This window comes from Bos grunniens, chromosome 26 (assembly GCF_055505025.1).
Source record: "Bos grunniens cultivar Pamir isolate PY7600 chromosome 26, Bosgru_T2T1.0, whole genome shotgun sequence".
Lineage (NCBI taxonomy): Eukaryota > Metazoa > Chordata > Mammalia > Artiodactyla > Bovidae > Bos > Bos grunniens.
In genome coordinates, this window is record NC_141190.1 from 16,433,050 (window position 1) to 16,451,590 (window position 18,541).

At 37.6% G+C, this 18,541-nt stretch overlaps 1 protein-coding gene across 2 annotated transcripts in view; it reads left to right on the top strand.

Annotated features, from left to right (window-relative positions):
• Positions 1 to 14,558, top strand: part of LOC147344089 (cytochrome P450 2C9-like) — an 85,855-nt gene extending 71,297 nt beyond the window's left edge. For both annotated transcript variants that reach the window (XM_086378793.1, XM_086378794.1), the window contains 4 exons: positions 3,678 to 3,819; positions 8,903 to 9,090; positions 13,170 to 13,311; positions 14,043 to 14,558. In XM_086378793.1, the coding sequence (XP_086234919.1) occupies positions 3,678 to 3,819; positions 8,903 to 9,090; positions 13,170 to 13,311; positions 14,043 to 14,224 (654 nt within the window). In that variant the 3' untranslated portion in view covers positions 14,225 to 14,558. The remainder of the gene's footprint in view (positions 1 to 3,677; positions 3,820 to 8,902; positions 9,091 to 13,169; positions 13,312 to 14,042) is intronic.
• Positions 14,559 to 18,541: the final 3,983 nt, after the last annotated feature.

Here is an 18,541-nt window from a genome sequence, read left to right on the forward strand (position 1 = left end):
AGTCTTATATATTTACTCATTGATCTTTTGTCTAGGTATGCTATAAATTATTGAAAGCTGAGTTTTGAAACCTCCCACTCTTATTGTAGAACTCTCCATTTATCCTTTCAATTCTATAAATGTTTGCTTCATATATTTTGGGGGCTCTGTTGCTTGATGAATACGTGTTTATAATTATATGACTTGATGAATTCACCTTTCTTAGTCCAGTATAAAACATCCCATTCTTATTTGGTCCCTTTAAACTATTTTTGATAAAAAATTTCCAGTCTTGCTTTATTTCAGATCAGATCAGATCAGATCAGTCACTCAGTCATGTCTGACTCTTTGCGACCCCGTGAATCACAGCATGCCAGGCCTCCCTGTCCATCACCAACACCTGAAGTTCACTCAGACTCACATCCATCAAGTCAGTGATGCCATCCAGCCATCTCATCCTCTGCCATCCCCTTCTCCTCCTGGCCCCAATCCCTCCCAGCATCAGAGTCTTTTCCAATGAGTCAACTCTTCACATGAGGTGGCCAAAGTACTGGAGTTTCAGCTTTAGCATCATTCCTTCCAAAGAAATCCCAGGGCTGATCTCCTTCAGAATGGACTCATAATTTGCAAAATCTCCTTTCCTCTTTCTCATTTAATGTATTTGTGTTTTGGCATCTCAAATGTACAATATCTTGTACCACATACAAGGTTTTTTGTTGAGAATAGTTGACATATAACATATTAGTTATTAGATTATAGTGTCACATAATGATTCAATATATGCATATATTAAAAATGATTACTACAATATATATAATTAACATTAATTATCACACATAGTTACGGATTTTTTCTTGTGAATCTTAGGATTTGCTCTCTTAGCAATTGAAATAGGGAATATGTCATTAACTATAGTCATCAGACTGGTTCCAAATAGGAAAAGGAGTACGTCAAGGTTGTATATTGTCACCCTGCTTATTTAACTTCTATGTAGAGTACATCATGAGAAACGCTGGACTGGAAGAAACACAAGCTGGACTCAAGATTGCCGGGAGAAATATCAATAACCTCAGATATACAGATGACACCACCCTTATGGCAGAAAGTGAAGAGGAATTCAAAAGCCTCTTGATGAAAGTGCAAGTGGAGAGTGAAAAAGTTGGCTTAAAGCCCAACATTCAGAAAATGAAGATCATGGCATCCTGTCCCATCACTTCATGGGAAATAGATGGGGAAACAATGGAAACAGTGTCAGACTTTATTTTTCTGGGCTCCAAAATCACTGCAGATGGTGACTGCAGCCATGAAATTAAAAGATGTTTGCTCCTTGGAAGGAAAGTTATGATCAACCTAGACAGCATATTGAAAAGCAGAGACATTACTTTGCCAACAAAGGTTCGTCTAGTCAAGGCTATGATTTTTCCAGTGGTCATGTATGGATGTGAGAGTTGGACTGTGAAGAAGGCTGAGCACCAAAGAATTGATGCTTTTGAACTGTGGTGTTGGAGAAGACTCTTGAGAGTCCCTTGGACTGCAAGGAGATCCAACCAGTCCATTCTGAAGGAGATCAGCCCTGGGATTTCTTTGGAAGGAATGATGCTAAAGCTGAAACTTCAGTACTTTGGCCACCTCATGCGAAGAGTTGACTCATTGGAAAAGACTCTGATGCTGGGAGGGATTGGGGGCAGGAGGAGAAGGGGACGACAGAGGATGAGATGGCTGGATGGCATCACTGACTCAATGGACGTGAGTCTGAGTGAACTCCGGGAGTTGGTGATGGACAGGGAGGCCTGGCGTGTTGCGATTCATGGGGTCGCAAAGAGTCGGACACGACTGAGCGACTGATCTGATCTGATCTGATAGTCATCATGCTGTTTATTACATCACCAGGACTTACTTATTTTATAACTGGACTTATTGCACCTTTTATTCCCTTCATTCATTTTGATCTCTCCTCCCAACCCTTGCAGCCACCAATGTATCCTCTCTATTTATAAGATCAAGTTTTTAAAATATTTCACATATGAATTTGATCATATGGTAACTTGTCTTTCTGTGTCTCATTTATTTCACTTAGCACAACTTCAAGGCCCATCCATGTTGTCACAGATATCAGGATTTCCTTTTTTTTAAATGGCTAAATTATATTCTATATTTGTATAGATATATTATGAATATGTAGTGGAATATTTAGATAAACAATTTAAAATCTTATTCTTTCAATATCTATCTTAAACCATGAGTTTCAATTGATTTATTATTCACATTGAAGAATTTATTTCTGCCCTATAATTTTTTGCTCTAATGTATTTCATAATTTTTGTTTCTTAGTTCCTTCAATATAGCCTTAGTTTTGTTTGATCTTTTCCTAATGTACGTTTTTTAAATTCCATCCAAATTTTTTTTGTGTTTTAAAACTAATTTCTTAGTACTTATAAAAGAGATTACTGTTAACATTCTAAATTCATAACAATTCAGTATGAACTGATTCCTCAATAGCTTCAAATCATGTACATTAACTCTGCTCCCATCCAGCTTCATCCCCCCTTTATTTCATTGGTGTCACAAAATCACATCTTTATATTTTGTGCCAAGAATCATATACTTATAATGATTGTTTCATGTTTTTTTCTTTTAAATAATATGGGAAATGAAATGAGGCTTTTAAATTAGAATACAGTAGCTTTTGCTTTTCCATTTACCTACATAGTTATTTTTAACAAGGAACTTTGTCAATCTGGCTTTGAATTATCATCTTGTCCTTTGGTTTTGTTAACTGGAACCCCTTAGCTTTTAATTTGGGGATGTCTTATGTCTCGTAATTTATGGAGGGATGGTTTTGCCAAATGCAAAATTCTTGGTTGACATATTTACACTTGAGATTTTAAATATATCTTTCCATTGATATTTGGCCTCTACAGTGTCTGTGGAAAAAATGAGCTGTTATCCTAATGATGATCCTTTGTACATGATAAGTTACTATTCTCTTGATGTTTTGAACGTTCTCTCTTTTGCTTTGGCTTTTGACAGTCTGATTAAAATATGCCTCAAAGTGAGTCTATTTGGTTTCATTCCTCTTGGAGTTTGTTTAGCTTTTTGGATTTCTAGATTCATGTACTTCACAAAATGTTGGAAGTTTTCAGTCATTCTTATTCAAATACTTATTTTCTGTTCCTTCCCTAACTCTTTTCTGGGATCTCATAAAGTGGATGTTAGTTAGTACAATTGATTGAGTGCCATGGGTCCTTAGGTTCTATTTATTTTTCTTTATTCCTTTTTCTTTCTGATAATCACACTGGAAATTTTTATTCTGCTTCAGATTTGCTGTTTCTTTCTCGGATTTCCCATAGTCTACTGTTCAAACTCTCTGGTAAATTTAAAAATGTTCAGGTAGTGTGATTTCTAGCTCCAAAATTCTGTTTTTTTTTTTATTTTTATAGTACCTTTCTTGTTATTCTATACTTATTCATACACTTTTCATTATTTTCAATATCTTTTCAATATTTTATTTAGTTCTTGATGATTTTCATTAGCTATTTAAGCATATTAAAGACATGTATCTTAAAGTTTTTGTTTAGTAAGTCCATATCTGGATTTCCTCAGAAATGATTTGTGTCAACTTATTATTTTTGCTATTACTGGTCCATACTTCCTCCTTTTTTGTATGCTTTGTAACTTTTTAATTAAATCATTCCTAGGAAAAGCACAATCAAGAACTGGAGTATACAGTTGAAAACTTGGCACACACTGTATTGGATTTGTTTGCAGCTGGGACAGAGACGACGAGCACCACACTGAGATATGGGCTCCTCCTCCTGCTGAAACACCCAGAGATCACAGGTATGATAATATGGTGGGCAGGGTGACCTCAGAAGAGATGATAGAAAGACACTTGAATGTATTCCACCTTGTTTCTCTCAGAGAATTACCTAAATCTCAGACTGAGCAGCTTAATTCCACCCCCCCCCCCCCAGATTTAATGAAGGGATAGTAATGTGACATCTTTATATAATTTGTGAAGATATTAAGCATCAGAATTTCATGGGAGGTCATGTGTAGCAAGCACAGCCAGCATGAATTGGCCTAGAGCTGCATATTGGTTTCAATTATGGAAAGACCACTCTGATGTCCCCACATTCTGAAAATACAGTGTTCTAGAACCATGGTCCAAGAACTTCCCCAGTGGTCTAGTGGTTACAACTGAATCTCCAGTGCAGGGAGTATTGATTCAAACCCAGGTCAGGAAACTAAGATCCCACATGCTATGGACAGAGTGGCCAAAAATCAAAGAAAGAAAGAAAGAAACCAGGGTTGGGACACTGGAAGCTCTCCTTATTAAACAGATTGGAAATCATAGAAATTTGGTGAGGCTGCCTGATGCAATTTAAACAATCTAGGAAGACCTCTAAAAAGTTAGATTGACAATAAATTAGCTTAAGATATGTATGTAAAGAAATTGTATTAATCCATAAGTTTGTTTCCAGAAAAATGGTTGTTGCCAAAATACACATTTTAAGGGGTCAAGAATTTTATCTTTCAAAAAGAACTTTTTGTTAGAAATTAACTTTTAAAGGCTATCGTTATGTTTAGAAGCACACATTTTCTTGTTTATTGTCAGAATACCACTGAAATGATTATCACCTATAACCTATGAGAATTAGCCTTTCTAAGCCGGAGTCAGGAAGCAGCCAACAAATATTCAACAAATTTCTGAAACACAGAGAGCATATTGAGGGTTGACAATGAAGTCAATAGAGAGGATGAAGTTATAGCCTAAATGTCAGAAGAGGAAACGGTATAATATTGTGGTTGTTGTTCAGTGGCTAAGTCGTATTCAACTCTTTATGACCCCATGAACTTCAGCATTCCAGAGTCCCCTGTCTTTCCCTGTCTCCTAGAGTTTGCTCAAATTCATGTCCATTGAGTCAGCAATGCTATCTAATCACTGCCATAAAGTGATGGGACCAGATGCCATGATCTTAGTTTTTTGAATGTTGAGTTTTAAGCCAGCATTTCACTCTCCTCTTTCACTCTCATCAAAAGGCTCTTCAGTTCCTCTTCACTTTCTGCCATTAGAGTGGTGTCATCAAACAAGAAGTCATTTATGTTCTTACAGTCCTTAAGGTTATGTTTGGAAGTACCTAGTTTCAAAAAAGATAGAGGAAGACATAGGTTGATAAAGGAAACTCTCCCAACCACAAGTCTTTGATAACTCCTTTCATCAGGTAACTCTGTTTCTTCAATAGGATGAAAGAGGTTTACTGTCTAGAGAAAGGGAATCTAAGAGGCCCTACTTAGGACACTGGGCAGAGACAGGGGTAAAGAGTGAGGTTACAGCTTAGAGGAAAGGTTAGGGAAGAATCCACTTCTTGAATTCAGAGGTTCTTAGCTCCTTTCCCATACTGCTTCCTGAAATTCAGCAGTTAGAGGAAAACTCCAGAGAGTGAGCACTCTGGAGAAAAGACTTCCAAGTTTTGCTATGTAGATAGAAAATTCTCTCAACATGTCCCACAGAGTGAATGAAATAAGAACATCCACCCCAAGACACAGGGTCATAAAATTTCAGAATACCTGGATAAAAGAGAAAAATCACAAAAACATTCAGAGAGATGTAGCAGGTCATAGATAAAAGAGTTCACAACAACATCATAATTCAAGGGCAACTATCAAACTGGGTATTAATTTTTAAAAGGGTATTTTCAGACTTGTATGTTTAACAAAATTTTTACCCACTCTTTCCCCTTTCTCATCCACATGCCTTAAGTAATGTCAGAGGAAGGTCATGGGCTCCAGGGATTTGGAAATCTCATGAAGGAGAGTGAAAGTGTCAATGTTGTTGCTAGACAGCAGGCCTGGAAAATATCCATTTCTAAATGGGTTATATGAATAAAGCAGGTATTTGAGGAGATACTAAGAACAAAACAGAGGTGATAGACTACTTGTGGCTTCTGAATAATTTGAACATCTACCTAAGCATTTGGAAATAATTGAATCAGGGTAGAGAATTTTATGAATTGAAATAAAGACATGTGGTTAAGTCTAAGAAAGTAACAGATATGAAGCATGATCATAATTGTCTTACCAGAGAGCATTGTAGAATGATGGTACAATGAATATTCTCCATCAAAAATTGTGGTGTAAATATATTGGGGAAATAGATTAAGGGGATGTGTATGTGTGTGTGGTGTGTGTGTGATTTTGTATGAGGAAGGATGGAGATGTAAATTCTCAACTCTCATACCAAGATGTCAGATATTGTTTAACAATCTGTGAGTGAGAAATAAAAATAGTCATTATTAAGAAAAAGGACATGAATTTCAGAAGAAACTGCTAGAATGCTGAAAGTGGTGGCATTTGACAGCTGGAGAATGACCTGAGTACCATTGCAAATTGCACATGCATAATACACAAATAAACAAAACATATGTTTTATAATTTAACTTTTCAACCTATGTTATTCCAATATAAAGTTAATATTTGATTCTTGTTTCTTTCTTTAAGGACTATAATTTCTTGACTTTATATTCTGTTTATATTTGAAACATTTCATCATTTCTCTTTGCTTTATCATGTATGCTAATATAGAAAGATGTGCCAAATTCAGACTTAAACTGAAGAAAGTAGGGAAAACCACTAGACCGTTCAAGTGTGACCTAAATCAAATCCCTTATGATTATACAGTGGAAGTGAAAAATAGATTTAAGAGACTAGATCTGATAGATAGAGTGCCTTATGAACTATGGACGGAGGCTCGTGACCTTGTACAGGAGACAGGGATCAAGACCATCCACATGGAAAAGAAATGCAAAAAAGCAAAATGGCTGTCTGAGGAGGCCTTACAAATAGCTGTGAGAAGAGAAGCGAAAAGCAAAGGAGAAAAGTAAAGATATAAGCATCTGAATGCAGAGTTCCAAAGAATAGCAAGGAGAGATAAGAAAGCCTTCCTCAACGATCAATGCAAAAAAATAGGGAAAACAACAGAATGGGAAAGACTAGAGATCTCTTCAAGAAAATTAGAGATACCAAGGGAACATTTCATGCAAAGATGGGCTCGATAAAGGACAGAAATCGTATGAACCAAGCAGAAGCAGAAGATATTAAGAAGAGGTGACAAGAATATACAGAAGAACTGTATAAAAAAAGATGTTCATGACCAAGATAATCACGATGGTGTGATCACTCACCTAGAGTCTGACATCCTGGAATGTGAAGTCAAGTGGGCCTTAGAAAGCATCACTACGAACAAAGCTAGTGGAGGTGATGGAATTTCAGTTGAGCTATTTCAAATCCTGAAAGATGATGCTGTGAAAGTGCTGCACTCAATGTGCCAGCAAATTTGGAAAACTTAGCAGTGGCCACAGGACTGGAAAAGGTCAGTTTTCATTCCAATCCCAAAGAAAGGCAATGCCAAAGAATACTCAAACTACTGCACAATTGCACTCATCTCACACGCTAGTAAAGTAATGCTCAAAATTCTCCAAGCCAGGCTTCAGCAATACGTGAACCATGAGCTTCCAGATGTTCAAGCTGGATTTAGAAAAGGCAGAGGAACCAGAGATCAAATTGCCAACATCCACTGGATCATCAAAAAAGGAAGAGAGTTTCAGAAAAACATCTATTTCTGCTTTATTGACTATGCCAAAGCCTTTGACTATGTGGATCACAAGAAACGGTGGAAAATTCTGAAAGAGATGGAAATACCAGACCACCTGACCTGCCTCTTGAGAAACCTATATGCAGGTCAGGAAGCAACAGTTAGAACTGGACTTGGAACAACAGACTGGTTCCAAATAGGGAAAGGAGTACGTCAAGGCTGTATATTGTCACCCTGCTTATTTAACTTCTATGCAGAGTACATCATGAGAAATGCTGGGCTGGAAGAAGCACAAGCTGGACTCAAGACTGCTGGGATAAATATCAATAACCTCAGAAATGCAGATGATACCACCCTTATGGCAGAAAGTGAAGAGGAACTAAAAAGCCTCTTGATGAAAGTGAAAGAGGAGAGTGAAAAAGTTGGCTTAAAGCTCGACATTCAGAAAACTAAGATCATGGCATCCAGTCCCATCACTTCACGGCAAATAGATGGGGAAACAGTAGAAACAGTGTCAGACTTCACTCTTTTGGGCTCCAAAATCACTGCAGATGGTGACTGCAGCCATGAAATTGAAAGACACGTACTCCTTGGAAGGAAAGTTATGACCAACCTAGATAGCATATTCAAAAGCAGAGACATAAATTCGCCAACAAAGTCCATCTAGTCAAGGCTATGGTTTTTCCAGTGGTCATGCATAGATGTGAGAGTTGGACTGTGAAGAAAGCTGAGCACCAAAGAATTGATGCTTTGAGCTGTGGTGTTGGAGAAGACTCTTGAGAGTCCCTTGGACTGCAAGGAGATCCAACCAGTCCATTCTAAAGGAGTTCAGTCCTGGGTGTTCTTTGGAAGGACTGATGCTAAAACTGAAACTCCAGTACTTTGGCCACCTCATGCGAAGAGTTGACTCATTGGAAAAGACTCTGATGCTGGGAGGGATTGGGGGCAGGAGGAGAAAGGAATGACAGAGGATGAGATGGCTGTACGGCATCCCCAACTCGATGGACATGAGTTTGAGTGAACTCCGGGGCTTGGTGGTGGACAGGAATGCCTGACGTGCTGCAATTCATGGGGTCGCAAAGAACTGGACACGGCTGAGCGACTGAACTGAACTGAACTGATAGATGCTTAAGCCAGGCTTGTAAGAGACTTTTATGTGTCTGTATTATGGCCCATTATCTCTCTATGTTTAGTTCTACTTATGGTCATACAGTTTTTGTGTATAATGATACTGGGACACCATCATAGTGCTCATGCATCCCTGAATTGGTATGGAATGTGGTGTGAATTTTCCTCTTTCTCCATCAGTCTTCCTTACCTTCCTTTCAGCTAAGGTCCAGGAAGAGATTGACCATGTCATTGGCAGACACCGGAGCCCCTGCATGCAGGACAAGAGCCACATGCCCTACACAGATGCTGTGGTTCACGAGATCCAGAGATACATTGACCTGGTCCCCACCAACCTGCCCCATGAGGTGACCTGTGACATTAAATTCAGAAACTACCTCATCCCAAAGGTAGGATTGGTTTCTTTTACTGACCTCATTGGTCTTGAAGTTCTCATTTACACAGTATGGGTGCAACCCTTGATGAACACAAGGTGAGAGAGTAAAAATAGCCATGTGTGTTGTGGATTGATGGGTTGTGTGTTGTTTCCAGTTTAGTCTATAAAGCTTTATAATGGATTTTGACAGGTAGCAGTGCAAGACTTCCAAATTTGTTCTGCTTCTTTTATGTTGTTGGGCTAACAATAGCTGTCCACATTTCCAAATGAACATTAGTATCAATTTGTTGATTTACCAGAACACTCTGCTGGGATTTTTTTTATCAGAGTGACATGCTAGATCAGTTTGGAAAGACTTAATATCATGACACATTGAATTTTTCACTTATTGGATATGATATAGTCTTTCTATTTTAAAGGGCTTTCTTTAATTTTTTCAATAATTTTTTCAGGCAGTGGTTTACGTATTTTTTTGTCTTGCCAAGGTGGTTATTGTTGTTGTTATAAGCATTTTAAAATGCATTTTCCGTTTTATGTGGAAGATCAAAATATAATTGATTTTATCATTTTGATGACCTTATATGTAACAACCTTGCTAAATTTAATGTAATTTTGAAAATGTCTCTAGTTAATAGCAATTTCCATATACATTATCCTGCTATCTGGGTTAATTTCTTCATGTCATCCTTGTATCATCTCTGATATGAAAGAAAGTGGAAGTTAACATCTCACTATTAGGAATAATGTTTTATGTATATTTTGTTAGATTTTTTTTTTAATCAGATTAGGGAAGTTTCCCTGGGCTCAGTGATAAAAGAATTCACCTGCCAATACAGGAGATGCAGGAGATACCATTTCAATCCCTGACTCAGGAAGATCTCCTGGAGAAGGAAATGGCAACCCATTCCAGTATTCTTGCCTGAAAAATCCCATGGACAGTGGAGGCTGGTGGGCTACAGTCCATGGGGTCAAAAAGAGTCGGACATGACTGAGCAGGAGCATGGACAACATATTCAATAGACCGTAACAGGATCTTTTACTTAATACAGAATTCAAGTTAAATTATTTATAAAACAGAATGACTTCACTATATGGCAATATGTGAAAATTTCTTCCATTAATAAATGCTTATCTATCCATATCCAACTATCGATCAAAAGCTCCCTACTTCAGTATGCATACCTCAATAACAGTGATTATTGGACGCAGAGGAATAATACCATTTGTGCACAGGAGTTATCCCTGAAACAATAATATTATTTAATGTACAAGTTATACTTAAAATGTCCTAATTTTCTTTTTTTAATATAAATTTATTTATTTTAATTGGAGGCTTATTACTTTACAATATTGTATTGGTTTTGCCATACATCAGCATGAATCCACCACAGGTGTGCACGTGTTCCCCATCCTGACCTCCCCTCCCACCTCCCTCCCATACCATCCCTCTGGGTCATCCCAGTGCACCAGCCCCAAGCATCCTGTATCATGCATCGAACCTGGACTGGCAATTCGTTTCACATATGATATAATACATGTTTCAATGCCATTCTTCCATATCATCCCACCCTTGCCCTCTCCCACAGAGTCCAAAAGACTGTTCTATACATCTGTGTGTCTTTTGCTGTCTTGCATACAGGGTTATCGTTACAATCTTTCTAAATTCCATATATATGTGTTAGTATACTGTATTGGTGTTTTTCTTTCTGGCGTACTTCACTCTGTGTAATAGGCTCCAGTTTCATTCACCTCATTAGAACTGATTCAAATGTATTCTTTTTAATGGCTGAATAATACTCCATTGTGTATATGTACCACAGCTTTCTTATCCATTCGTCTGCTGATGGACACCTAGGTTGCTTCCAAGTGCTGGCTATTATAGACAGTGCTGCAATGAACATTGGGGTACACGTGTCCCTTTCCCTTCTGGTTTCCTCAGTGTGTATGCCCAGCAGTGGGATTGCTGGGTCATATGGCAGTTCTATTTCCAGTTCTTTAAGGAATCTTCACACTGTTCTCCATAGTGGCTGTACTAGTTTGCATTCCCACCAACAGTGTAAGAGGGTTCCCTTTTCTCCACACCCTCTCCAGCATTTATTGCTTGTAGACTTTTGGATAGCAGCCATTCTGACTGGCATGAAATGGTACCTCATTGTGGTTTTGATTTGCATTTCTCTGATAATGAGTGATGTTGAGCACCTTTTCATGTATTTGTTAGCCATCTTTATGTCTTCTTTGGAGAAATGTCTGTTTAGTTCTTTGGCCCACTGTTTGATTGGGTCATTAATTTTTCTGGAATTGAGCTTCAGGAGTTTCTTGTATATTTTTGAGGTTAATTCTTTGTAAGTTGCTTCATTTGCTATTATTTTCTCCCATTCTGAAGGCTGTCTTTTCACCTTACTTATAGTTTCTTTTGTTGTGCAGAAACTTTTAATTTTAATTCAGTCGCATTTGTATATTTTTGCTTTTATTTCCAGTATTCTGGGAGATGTGTCATAGAGAATCCTACTGTGTTTTATGTCAGAGAGTGTTTTGCTATATGTTTTCTTCTAGGAGTTTAATAGTTTCTGGTCTTACATTTAGATCTTTAATCCATTTTGAGTTTATTTTTGTGTATGGTGTTAGAAATCGAAAGAGACACTTGTGCCCCAATGTTCATCTCAGCACTGTTTATAATAGCCAGCACTTGGAAGCAACCTAGATGTCCATCAGCAGATGAATGGATAGGAAAGCTGTGGTACATATACACAATGGAATATTAATCAACCGTTAAAAAGAATACATTTGAATCGGTTCTAATGAGGTGAATGAAACTGGAGCCTATTATACAGAGTGAAGTACGCCAGAAAGAAAAACACCAATACAGTATACTAACGCATATATATGGAATTTAGAAAGATGGTAACGACAACCCTGTATGTGAGACAGCAAAAGACACACAGATGTATAGAGCAGTGTTTTGGACTCTGTGGGAGAGGGAGGGGGGGATGATTTGGGAGAATGGCATTAAAACATGTATAATATCATATAAGAAACTAATCGCCAGTCCAGGTTCGATGCAGGATACAGGAAGCTTGGGGCTGGTGCACTGGGGTGACCCAGAGGGATGGTATTGGGAAGCAGGTGGGAAGGGGGTTCAGGATGGGGAACATGTGTATACCCGTGGCAGATGCATGTTGATGTATGGCAAAACCAGTACAATATTGTAAAGTAAAAATAAAATAAAATAATAATAATAAAAGAAAGCTGTGGTACATATACACAATGGAATATTAATCAACCATTAAAATGAGTACATTTGAATCAGTTCTAATGAGGTGGATGAAACTGGAGCCTATTATACAGAGTGAAGTAAGCCAGAAAGAAAAACACCAATACAGTATACTAACGCATATATATGGAATTTAGAAAGAAGGTAATGATAACCCTGTATGTGAGACAGCAAAAGAGACACAGATGTATTGAATAGTCTTTTGGACTCTGTGGGAGAGGGTGAGGGTGGGATGATACGGGAGAATGATATCGAAACATGTAAAATATCATATGTGAAATGAATCGCCAGTCCAGGTTTGATGCATGATACAGGATTCTCGGGGCTGGTGCACTGGGGTGACCCAGAGGGATGGTATTGGGAGGCAGGTGGGAAGGGGGTTCAGGATGGGGAACACATGTACACTCATGGCAGATTCAAGTCAATGTATGACAAAAATGTATGGCAATGTATGGGAAAACCAATACAATATTGTAAAGTAAAATAAATTAATTAAATTTCAAAAAATAAATAAAGTAAAGCAGCTGGTGTGGTCAGATACCACTGTCCAAATGTGATAAGCAGAATGGTTCATAAGGTCTGGCACCCCAGAATCCATGTACCTAGTATTTCAGAGGCTGTTCACTTAGCAGCATCATTGCCACTAGTCTTAAATGTATTCTTCTTTATAACTTGTTCTTTCTTCCTCAAAATGTCACTGCCCTTCTTTGGTCTGAGGATTCTTCATTATTGATCACAAGATTGGACTAAATGATTTGAGGCAGTTCTTCCAGCTCTGTGACTTTTTCATAGTTCAGTTTATCTTCATCTGTTCTTTCCAGGGCACAGGTATATTAACATCACTGACTTCTGTGCTATATGATGACAAAGAATTTCCCAACCCAGAGGTGTTTGACCCTGGCCACTTTCTGGATGAGAGTGGCAACTTTAGGAAGAGTGACCATTTCATGGCTTTCTCAACAGGTAATATTTTTTTTTTCTCCATTCAGTACTTTAGAGGACAGGATACCTTCTAAGGATCAGTTGGGAGTTACAAAGTACCTACCCTGGGGCTGGTAGAAATGCTCTTTGTCCATGATGAGGGGTAGCAGCCCAATAACTATGCTCTTTCTGTCCCCATGAAACATCCTCATTATTGGGCTAGATTGCTGAAACTTTGGAGAGGTGACCCAGTTCTTTCCATTTAGAAATAAAACTTGAGCTGGGAACTGAAAATATCAGAGAACTACATCTTAGCCAAAAAAAAAAAAAAAAAGTGTGTTATAAAACTTGAAACTTAAAGGCGTGTTGGAGTTTGATGAAGAGTAGGTATACTTAGAGCAGAGAACAGAGGCTGTGAAGAATGAAAAGAAACATGTGGGACTACTAGACTAGGATCAGAAAATACAGCCAGTATACGTGGCTTTCTAGAAAAAGATGGGTAGAAATTTGAAAATATGAAATTGCAGTTATAATGCATGAATAATTTAATGAAGTGTTTGGAATAGTCAGTAAATATTTCTTGAAGGAATGATATTTATTATGATAAGATGTTAGGTGGATAGCATATGTGTTCACCCTTTTCCCATCTGTCTATCCAGCCATTCCATCCATCCATTCAAACATTCATCAAATGGCTACTACATAGTCTCTTTTCTGACAGCCAGAAAGACAGAGTTCAAGGAGTATGTACCCTCTGTGTTTGTTGTTTCCAGGGAAACGGATTTGTGTGGGAGAGGGCCTGGCCCGCATGGAGCTGTTTTTATTCCTGACCACAATTTTACAAAACTTTACCTTGAAATCTGTGGTTGACCCAAAGGACCTCGACACCACCCCAGTTGTCAATGGGTTACTTTCTGTGCCACCTTTTTACCAGCTCTGTTTCATTCCTGTATGAGGAATGTTAGATCCTCTCGTTTCTTCAGTGATGTTGTCTTCAACTCCCTCTCATCTGCGGCATTGTTCACCTGCTTCCCATCATCTTTTTTGAGAGTGCCTGCTCTGACCTCTTTTCATTTATTGTGTAATTTCACTACAGAAATGTATCTGCTGTTCTTCATACTCTGTAACATCTATATTGGCCTCCAGATATGCAAATAATTACATAATATTGAGTAGTTCTGTGTGCATAGTACTATGCGTTCCACACAATATAGAACAGGATGATCACTGTGTACAATACAGAGCTATTTCTGATATGCATATTCCTAATAAAACACATAATTTGATAAGCCAGTTTTCAAGCTTTCCTTCTTTTGTACATATTGCATATAAGGGAGGAAAGAAAAAAGGCAAAGATGTCACATGGTTCTCATATGCACAGAGAAGGACAGAGGGAATGGGAGTAGAAAAGCTCCCTGGGCTGCATGTTAAAATGAGTTACCTAAGTTTTGGATTTGAAGGTGGAGAAATTGTTTTCAGGAGCAGTTTCATCCTGTAGGAAATATTGAGATCAGTGATGGTTTTTGTTTAATTGCTCAGTCATGTCCAACTCTTCTGTGATCCCATAGCTTGTCGCCCACCAGGCTCCCCTGTCCATGGGATTTCTCAGGCCAGAATCTGGAGTAGGTTGCCCTGCCCTCCTCCAGGGGAATCTTCCCAACCCAGAGATTGAGCCTATACCTTTTAGGACTCCTGCATTATTAGGCAGGTTCTTTACCATTAGCACGACCTGGGAAGCCCATTCAAGTGTACTAAGAACTCTGAAACTCAGCAATTAGAAATCTAACAAGCCATTTTGAAAATGGGTAAATGACTTCCCAGGTGGTCCGCTGGTTAAGACCCTGAGTTTCCACCTCAGAGGGTAGGAGTCTGATCCGTGGTTGGGTAAGTTTCATTGCACAGCACAGTGCAGCCAGGAAAAAAAAAAAAAGAGCAAGTGACCTGAATGGATACCTCACCAAGGTAGATATATGCATGGCAAATAAGCACGTGGAAATGCTCAACATGATATATCACTAGGAACTTGCAAACAGTAACAGCAATGAGATACCATTACACCCAAATAACAATTAGTAAAATCCAAATCGTTGACAAAACCAAATATTGGTGATGATGTGTAAGCAACAAGGACTATTATTATTGTGTATAATTTTGCATGGTACAGCCACTTTGGAAGTCAGTTGATAGTTTTTACAAAACAAAATATGTGATTTTGAAATGATCCAGCAATCACACTCCTTGGTATTAACCCAATGAGTTGAAAACTTCTGTCCACATAAAAACCCTCACATGAATTTTCATAGTTACTTTATTCATAGTTGCTAAAACCTGGAAGCTACCAAGAATCCTTCAGTAGGTGAATGCATAAACTGCAGCACATCCATACAACTGAACATTATTTTGTTGTTAGAAATGAGCTGACAAACCATGAAAACTCATGGATAAACCTTATGAAAATTACTTTAGTGAGAGAAACCATCTGAAGACAACATACTATGATTTCAACCATACAACATTCTGAAAAGGCAAAATTATGGAGACAGTGAAAAAAATCAGTGGTTTCCAGGAGTTTGGTAGGAGGGAAGAATGAATAAGTGAATCACAGATTTTTAGGGTAATGGAACTATTCTGTTTGATACCACAATGGTCTATTCAAATTATTATGGTTTTGTAAAAAAAAAAAAAAAAATAGAACACAACACAGAAGATGAAACTTTTAGAAACCAAAGACTTTGCTTGATAATACTGTGTCAGTTCATTGAGTGAAACAAATGTACTACACTGGTGAAGGCTGCTGATAGAAGTTTTTGGGTATGGTAATGGACATTTGGGAGTTGTATACATTTCACCTAGTTTGGGTGAGAACCTAAAACTTTTCTAAAAATAGCTTCTAGTAATTTAAAAGAAAAACTCCAACTCTACTTCACAACTCTCGTCAAGGCAAGGTGCATTCATCTATGGTTGTGGAGGGCTTAATGCTGATGCCCTCCTGATCATTTGGACATCAATTGGAATTTCAGGTGATGTGCGATATGACTAAACTGAGAGCGAAAAATGCTGAATTCTCAGATAAGTTCTGGTGTTGATGAATTGATGACAGTTTAATTTCATGGTTGCAGTCACCATCTGCAGTGATTGTTCACTTGAAAAAATTAAGATCAGGTGAGTTGATCTCAGAGCTCCAATTATTTGTCATTCTTTCATACCATAAGAAGAATTGCCATTCATAAACCCTAGCAAGAAGAAGGAAGTACAGAGCAAGACACTCCTTTCTCAAAGAATAAAATAGTTGCTAAAGGAGAATTACCGAGCTTATTTTATTCAAAATAAACTGATTTACTTCTATCAGAGTTAGATCCATGTGAGTTAGGCAACAAATCAGTTCTTAGGTTTGTCCTGATTAAAGTGGTCACGTAGACCTAGGTTCACTCAGCTCAAAAGATTACAAAACCAAACTTTTCTGACCCCCAATTAAATAAACAGGTTCTATAATTATTAACTACATTAATATTTACTTTGAAAGTCACTGACTAGGGTGCATTATGAACCCTAACAGTACAGTAGATACTCTTGTACCTAGTTGCACTGAATGTTTTGCTGGAAGGAAAAGTCCAAGCCTAAGTATGTGGGTTCCAATGTGAGCCCTAATACCTTTGGTCTGTATGTCCTTGCCTTAAGTACTGACTCTCAGAGAACCTGTTTCTTCATCCTTAAGGTGAGAGCAGTTTACATTAGGCAAAGTTATTTGAGAAAATCTGAAGAGATTTGATGGCATGGAAATTGTGTGAATTGTCAATCTCTCATGACCAGTACATGTCCTCTGTGTTTAGCTGTGTGTGTTGTGGTGCTTCTCTGCTGTGGGTGCATTTAATGAAGTCCCAGCCTTCTCTCCTGTACTAAATCTTCAATTGTTGTTCTTTCTATAATTTCCCTTCCCTGGTGTGCATCCTTAAGTCCATTACTTCTGACAATGACAGACTGAAAAAGCAACAGAAGAAGCTATGTCTCAAAGTGACTGAGAGGTGGGGAAAGACATGGTATCTCAAACTTTCCCAATAAATTATTTTTCAGTTACACTGATACTTTCAGATTGTGTCTTTATCAGTTACACCGATGAAATTTTAACTCTTCAGTGATGGAGAGGGAAACCATGTATTTTTCTTTTTCTTCTTTTATTGTAACACAGTTGTTTTATAATATTATATTAGTTTCAGAAATACAACATATTCAATATTTTATGTATACTTTCTTTAAAGTTATTACAAAATAATGACTTCATTTTCCCATGTTGTATAACATATCCATGTTGCTTATTTATTTTATACATAAAAGTTTGTTTCTTAATCCCATCCCCTGTTATGCCCCTCTCTATTTGTTTCTCCCCACTGGTGACTACTGGTTTGTTCTCTACATCTGTGAGTCTGTTTTGTTACATACATTCATCTTATTTTTTCAGATTTCACATGTGTGTTGACATAAAGTATTTGCCTTTCTCTTTCAGACTTTATTCACTAAGCATAATGCTCTCTAAGTTCACTAATGTTGTTGCAAATGGAAAAAGTTCATTCTTTTTTATGGCAGAGTAATATTTCAAAGCATATGTGTATACCAACTATTTTGTTTTATCCATTTATCTGTTGATATTCACTTAGGCTGTTTCCATATCTTGGCTACTGTAAATGATGCTGCTATGACCATGGGATGCATGTATCTTTTCAAAATAATGCATTTGTGATCTTTAGATATATAACCAACCTTAGAGTTGCTGGATCATATGGTAGTCCTGTTTTTATATTTTGGAAAAGTTGCATACTGTTTTCATTAGTGGTTGTACCAGTTTACAACCCCACCAACAATGTATTAGGGCTTCCCTTTCTCACATCCTTACCAATGTTTGTTACTTGTAGTCTTTTTGATGATAGCCATTCTGGTAGGTGTAAAGTGGTATCTCATTGTGATTTTTATTTACACTCTCTTATAATTGCCAGTATTGAGTATTTTTCTTGTCCCAGTTGGTCTCCTGTGTATCTTCTCTGGAGAAATATCTATTCAGGTTTCTTCCCATTTTTTTTTTCTGCCCATTTTTAAATGTTTGCTTGGATTTTTTTGATATTGAGTTGTATGAGCTGTTTATACGTTTTGCATGTTAACCCCTAATAGATCAAGCAATTTGTACATACTTTCTTCTATTTGAGAAGTTTTCTTTTCATTTTGTTGATGATTTCCTTTTCTTGTGATAGCTTTTAAGTGTAGTTAGGTCCTATTTGTTTAT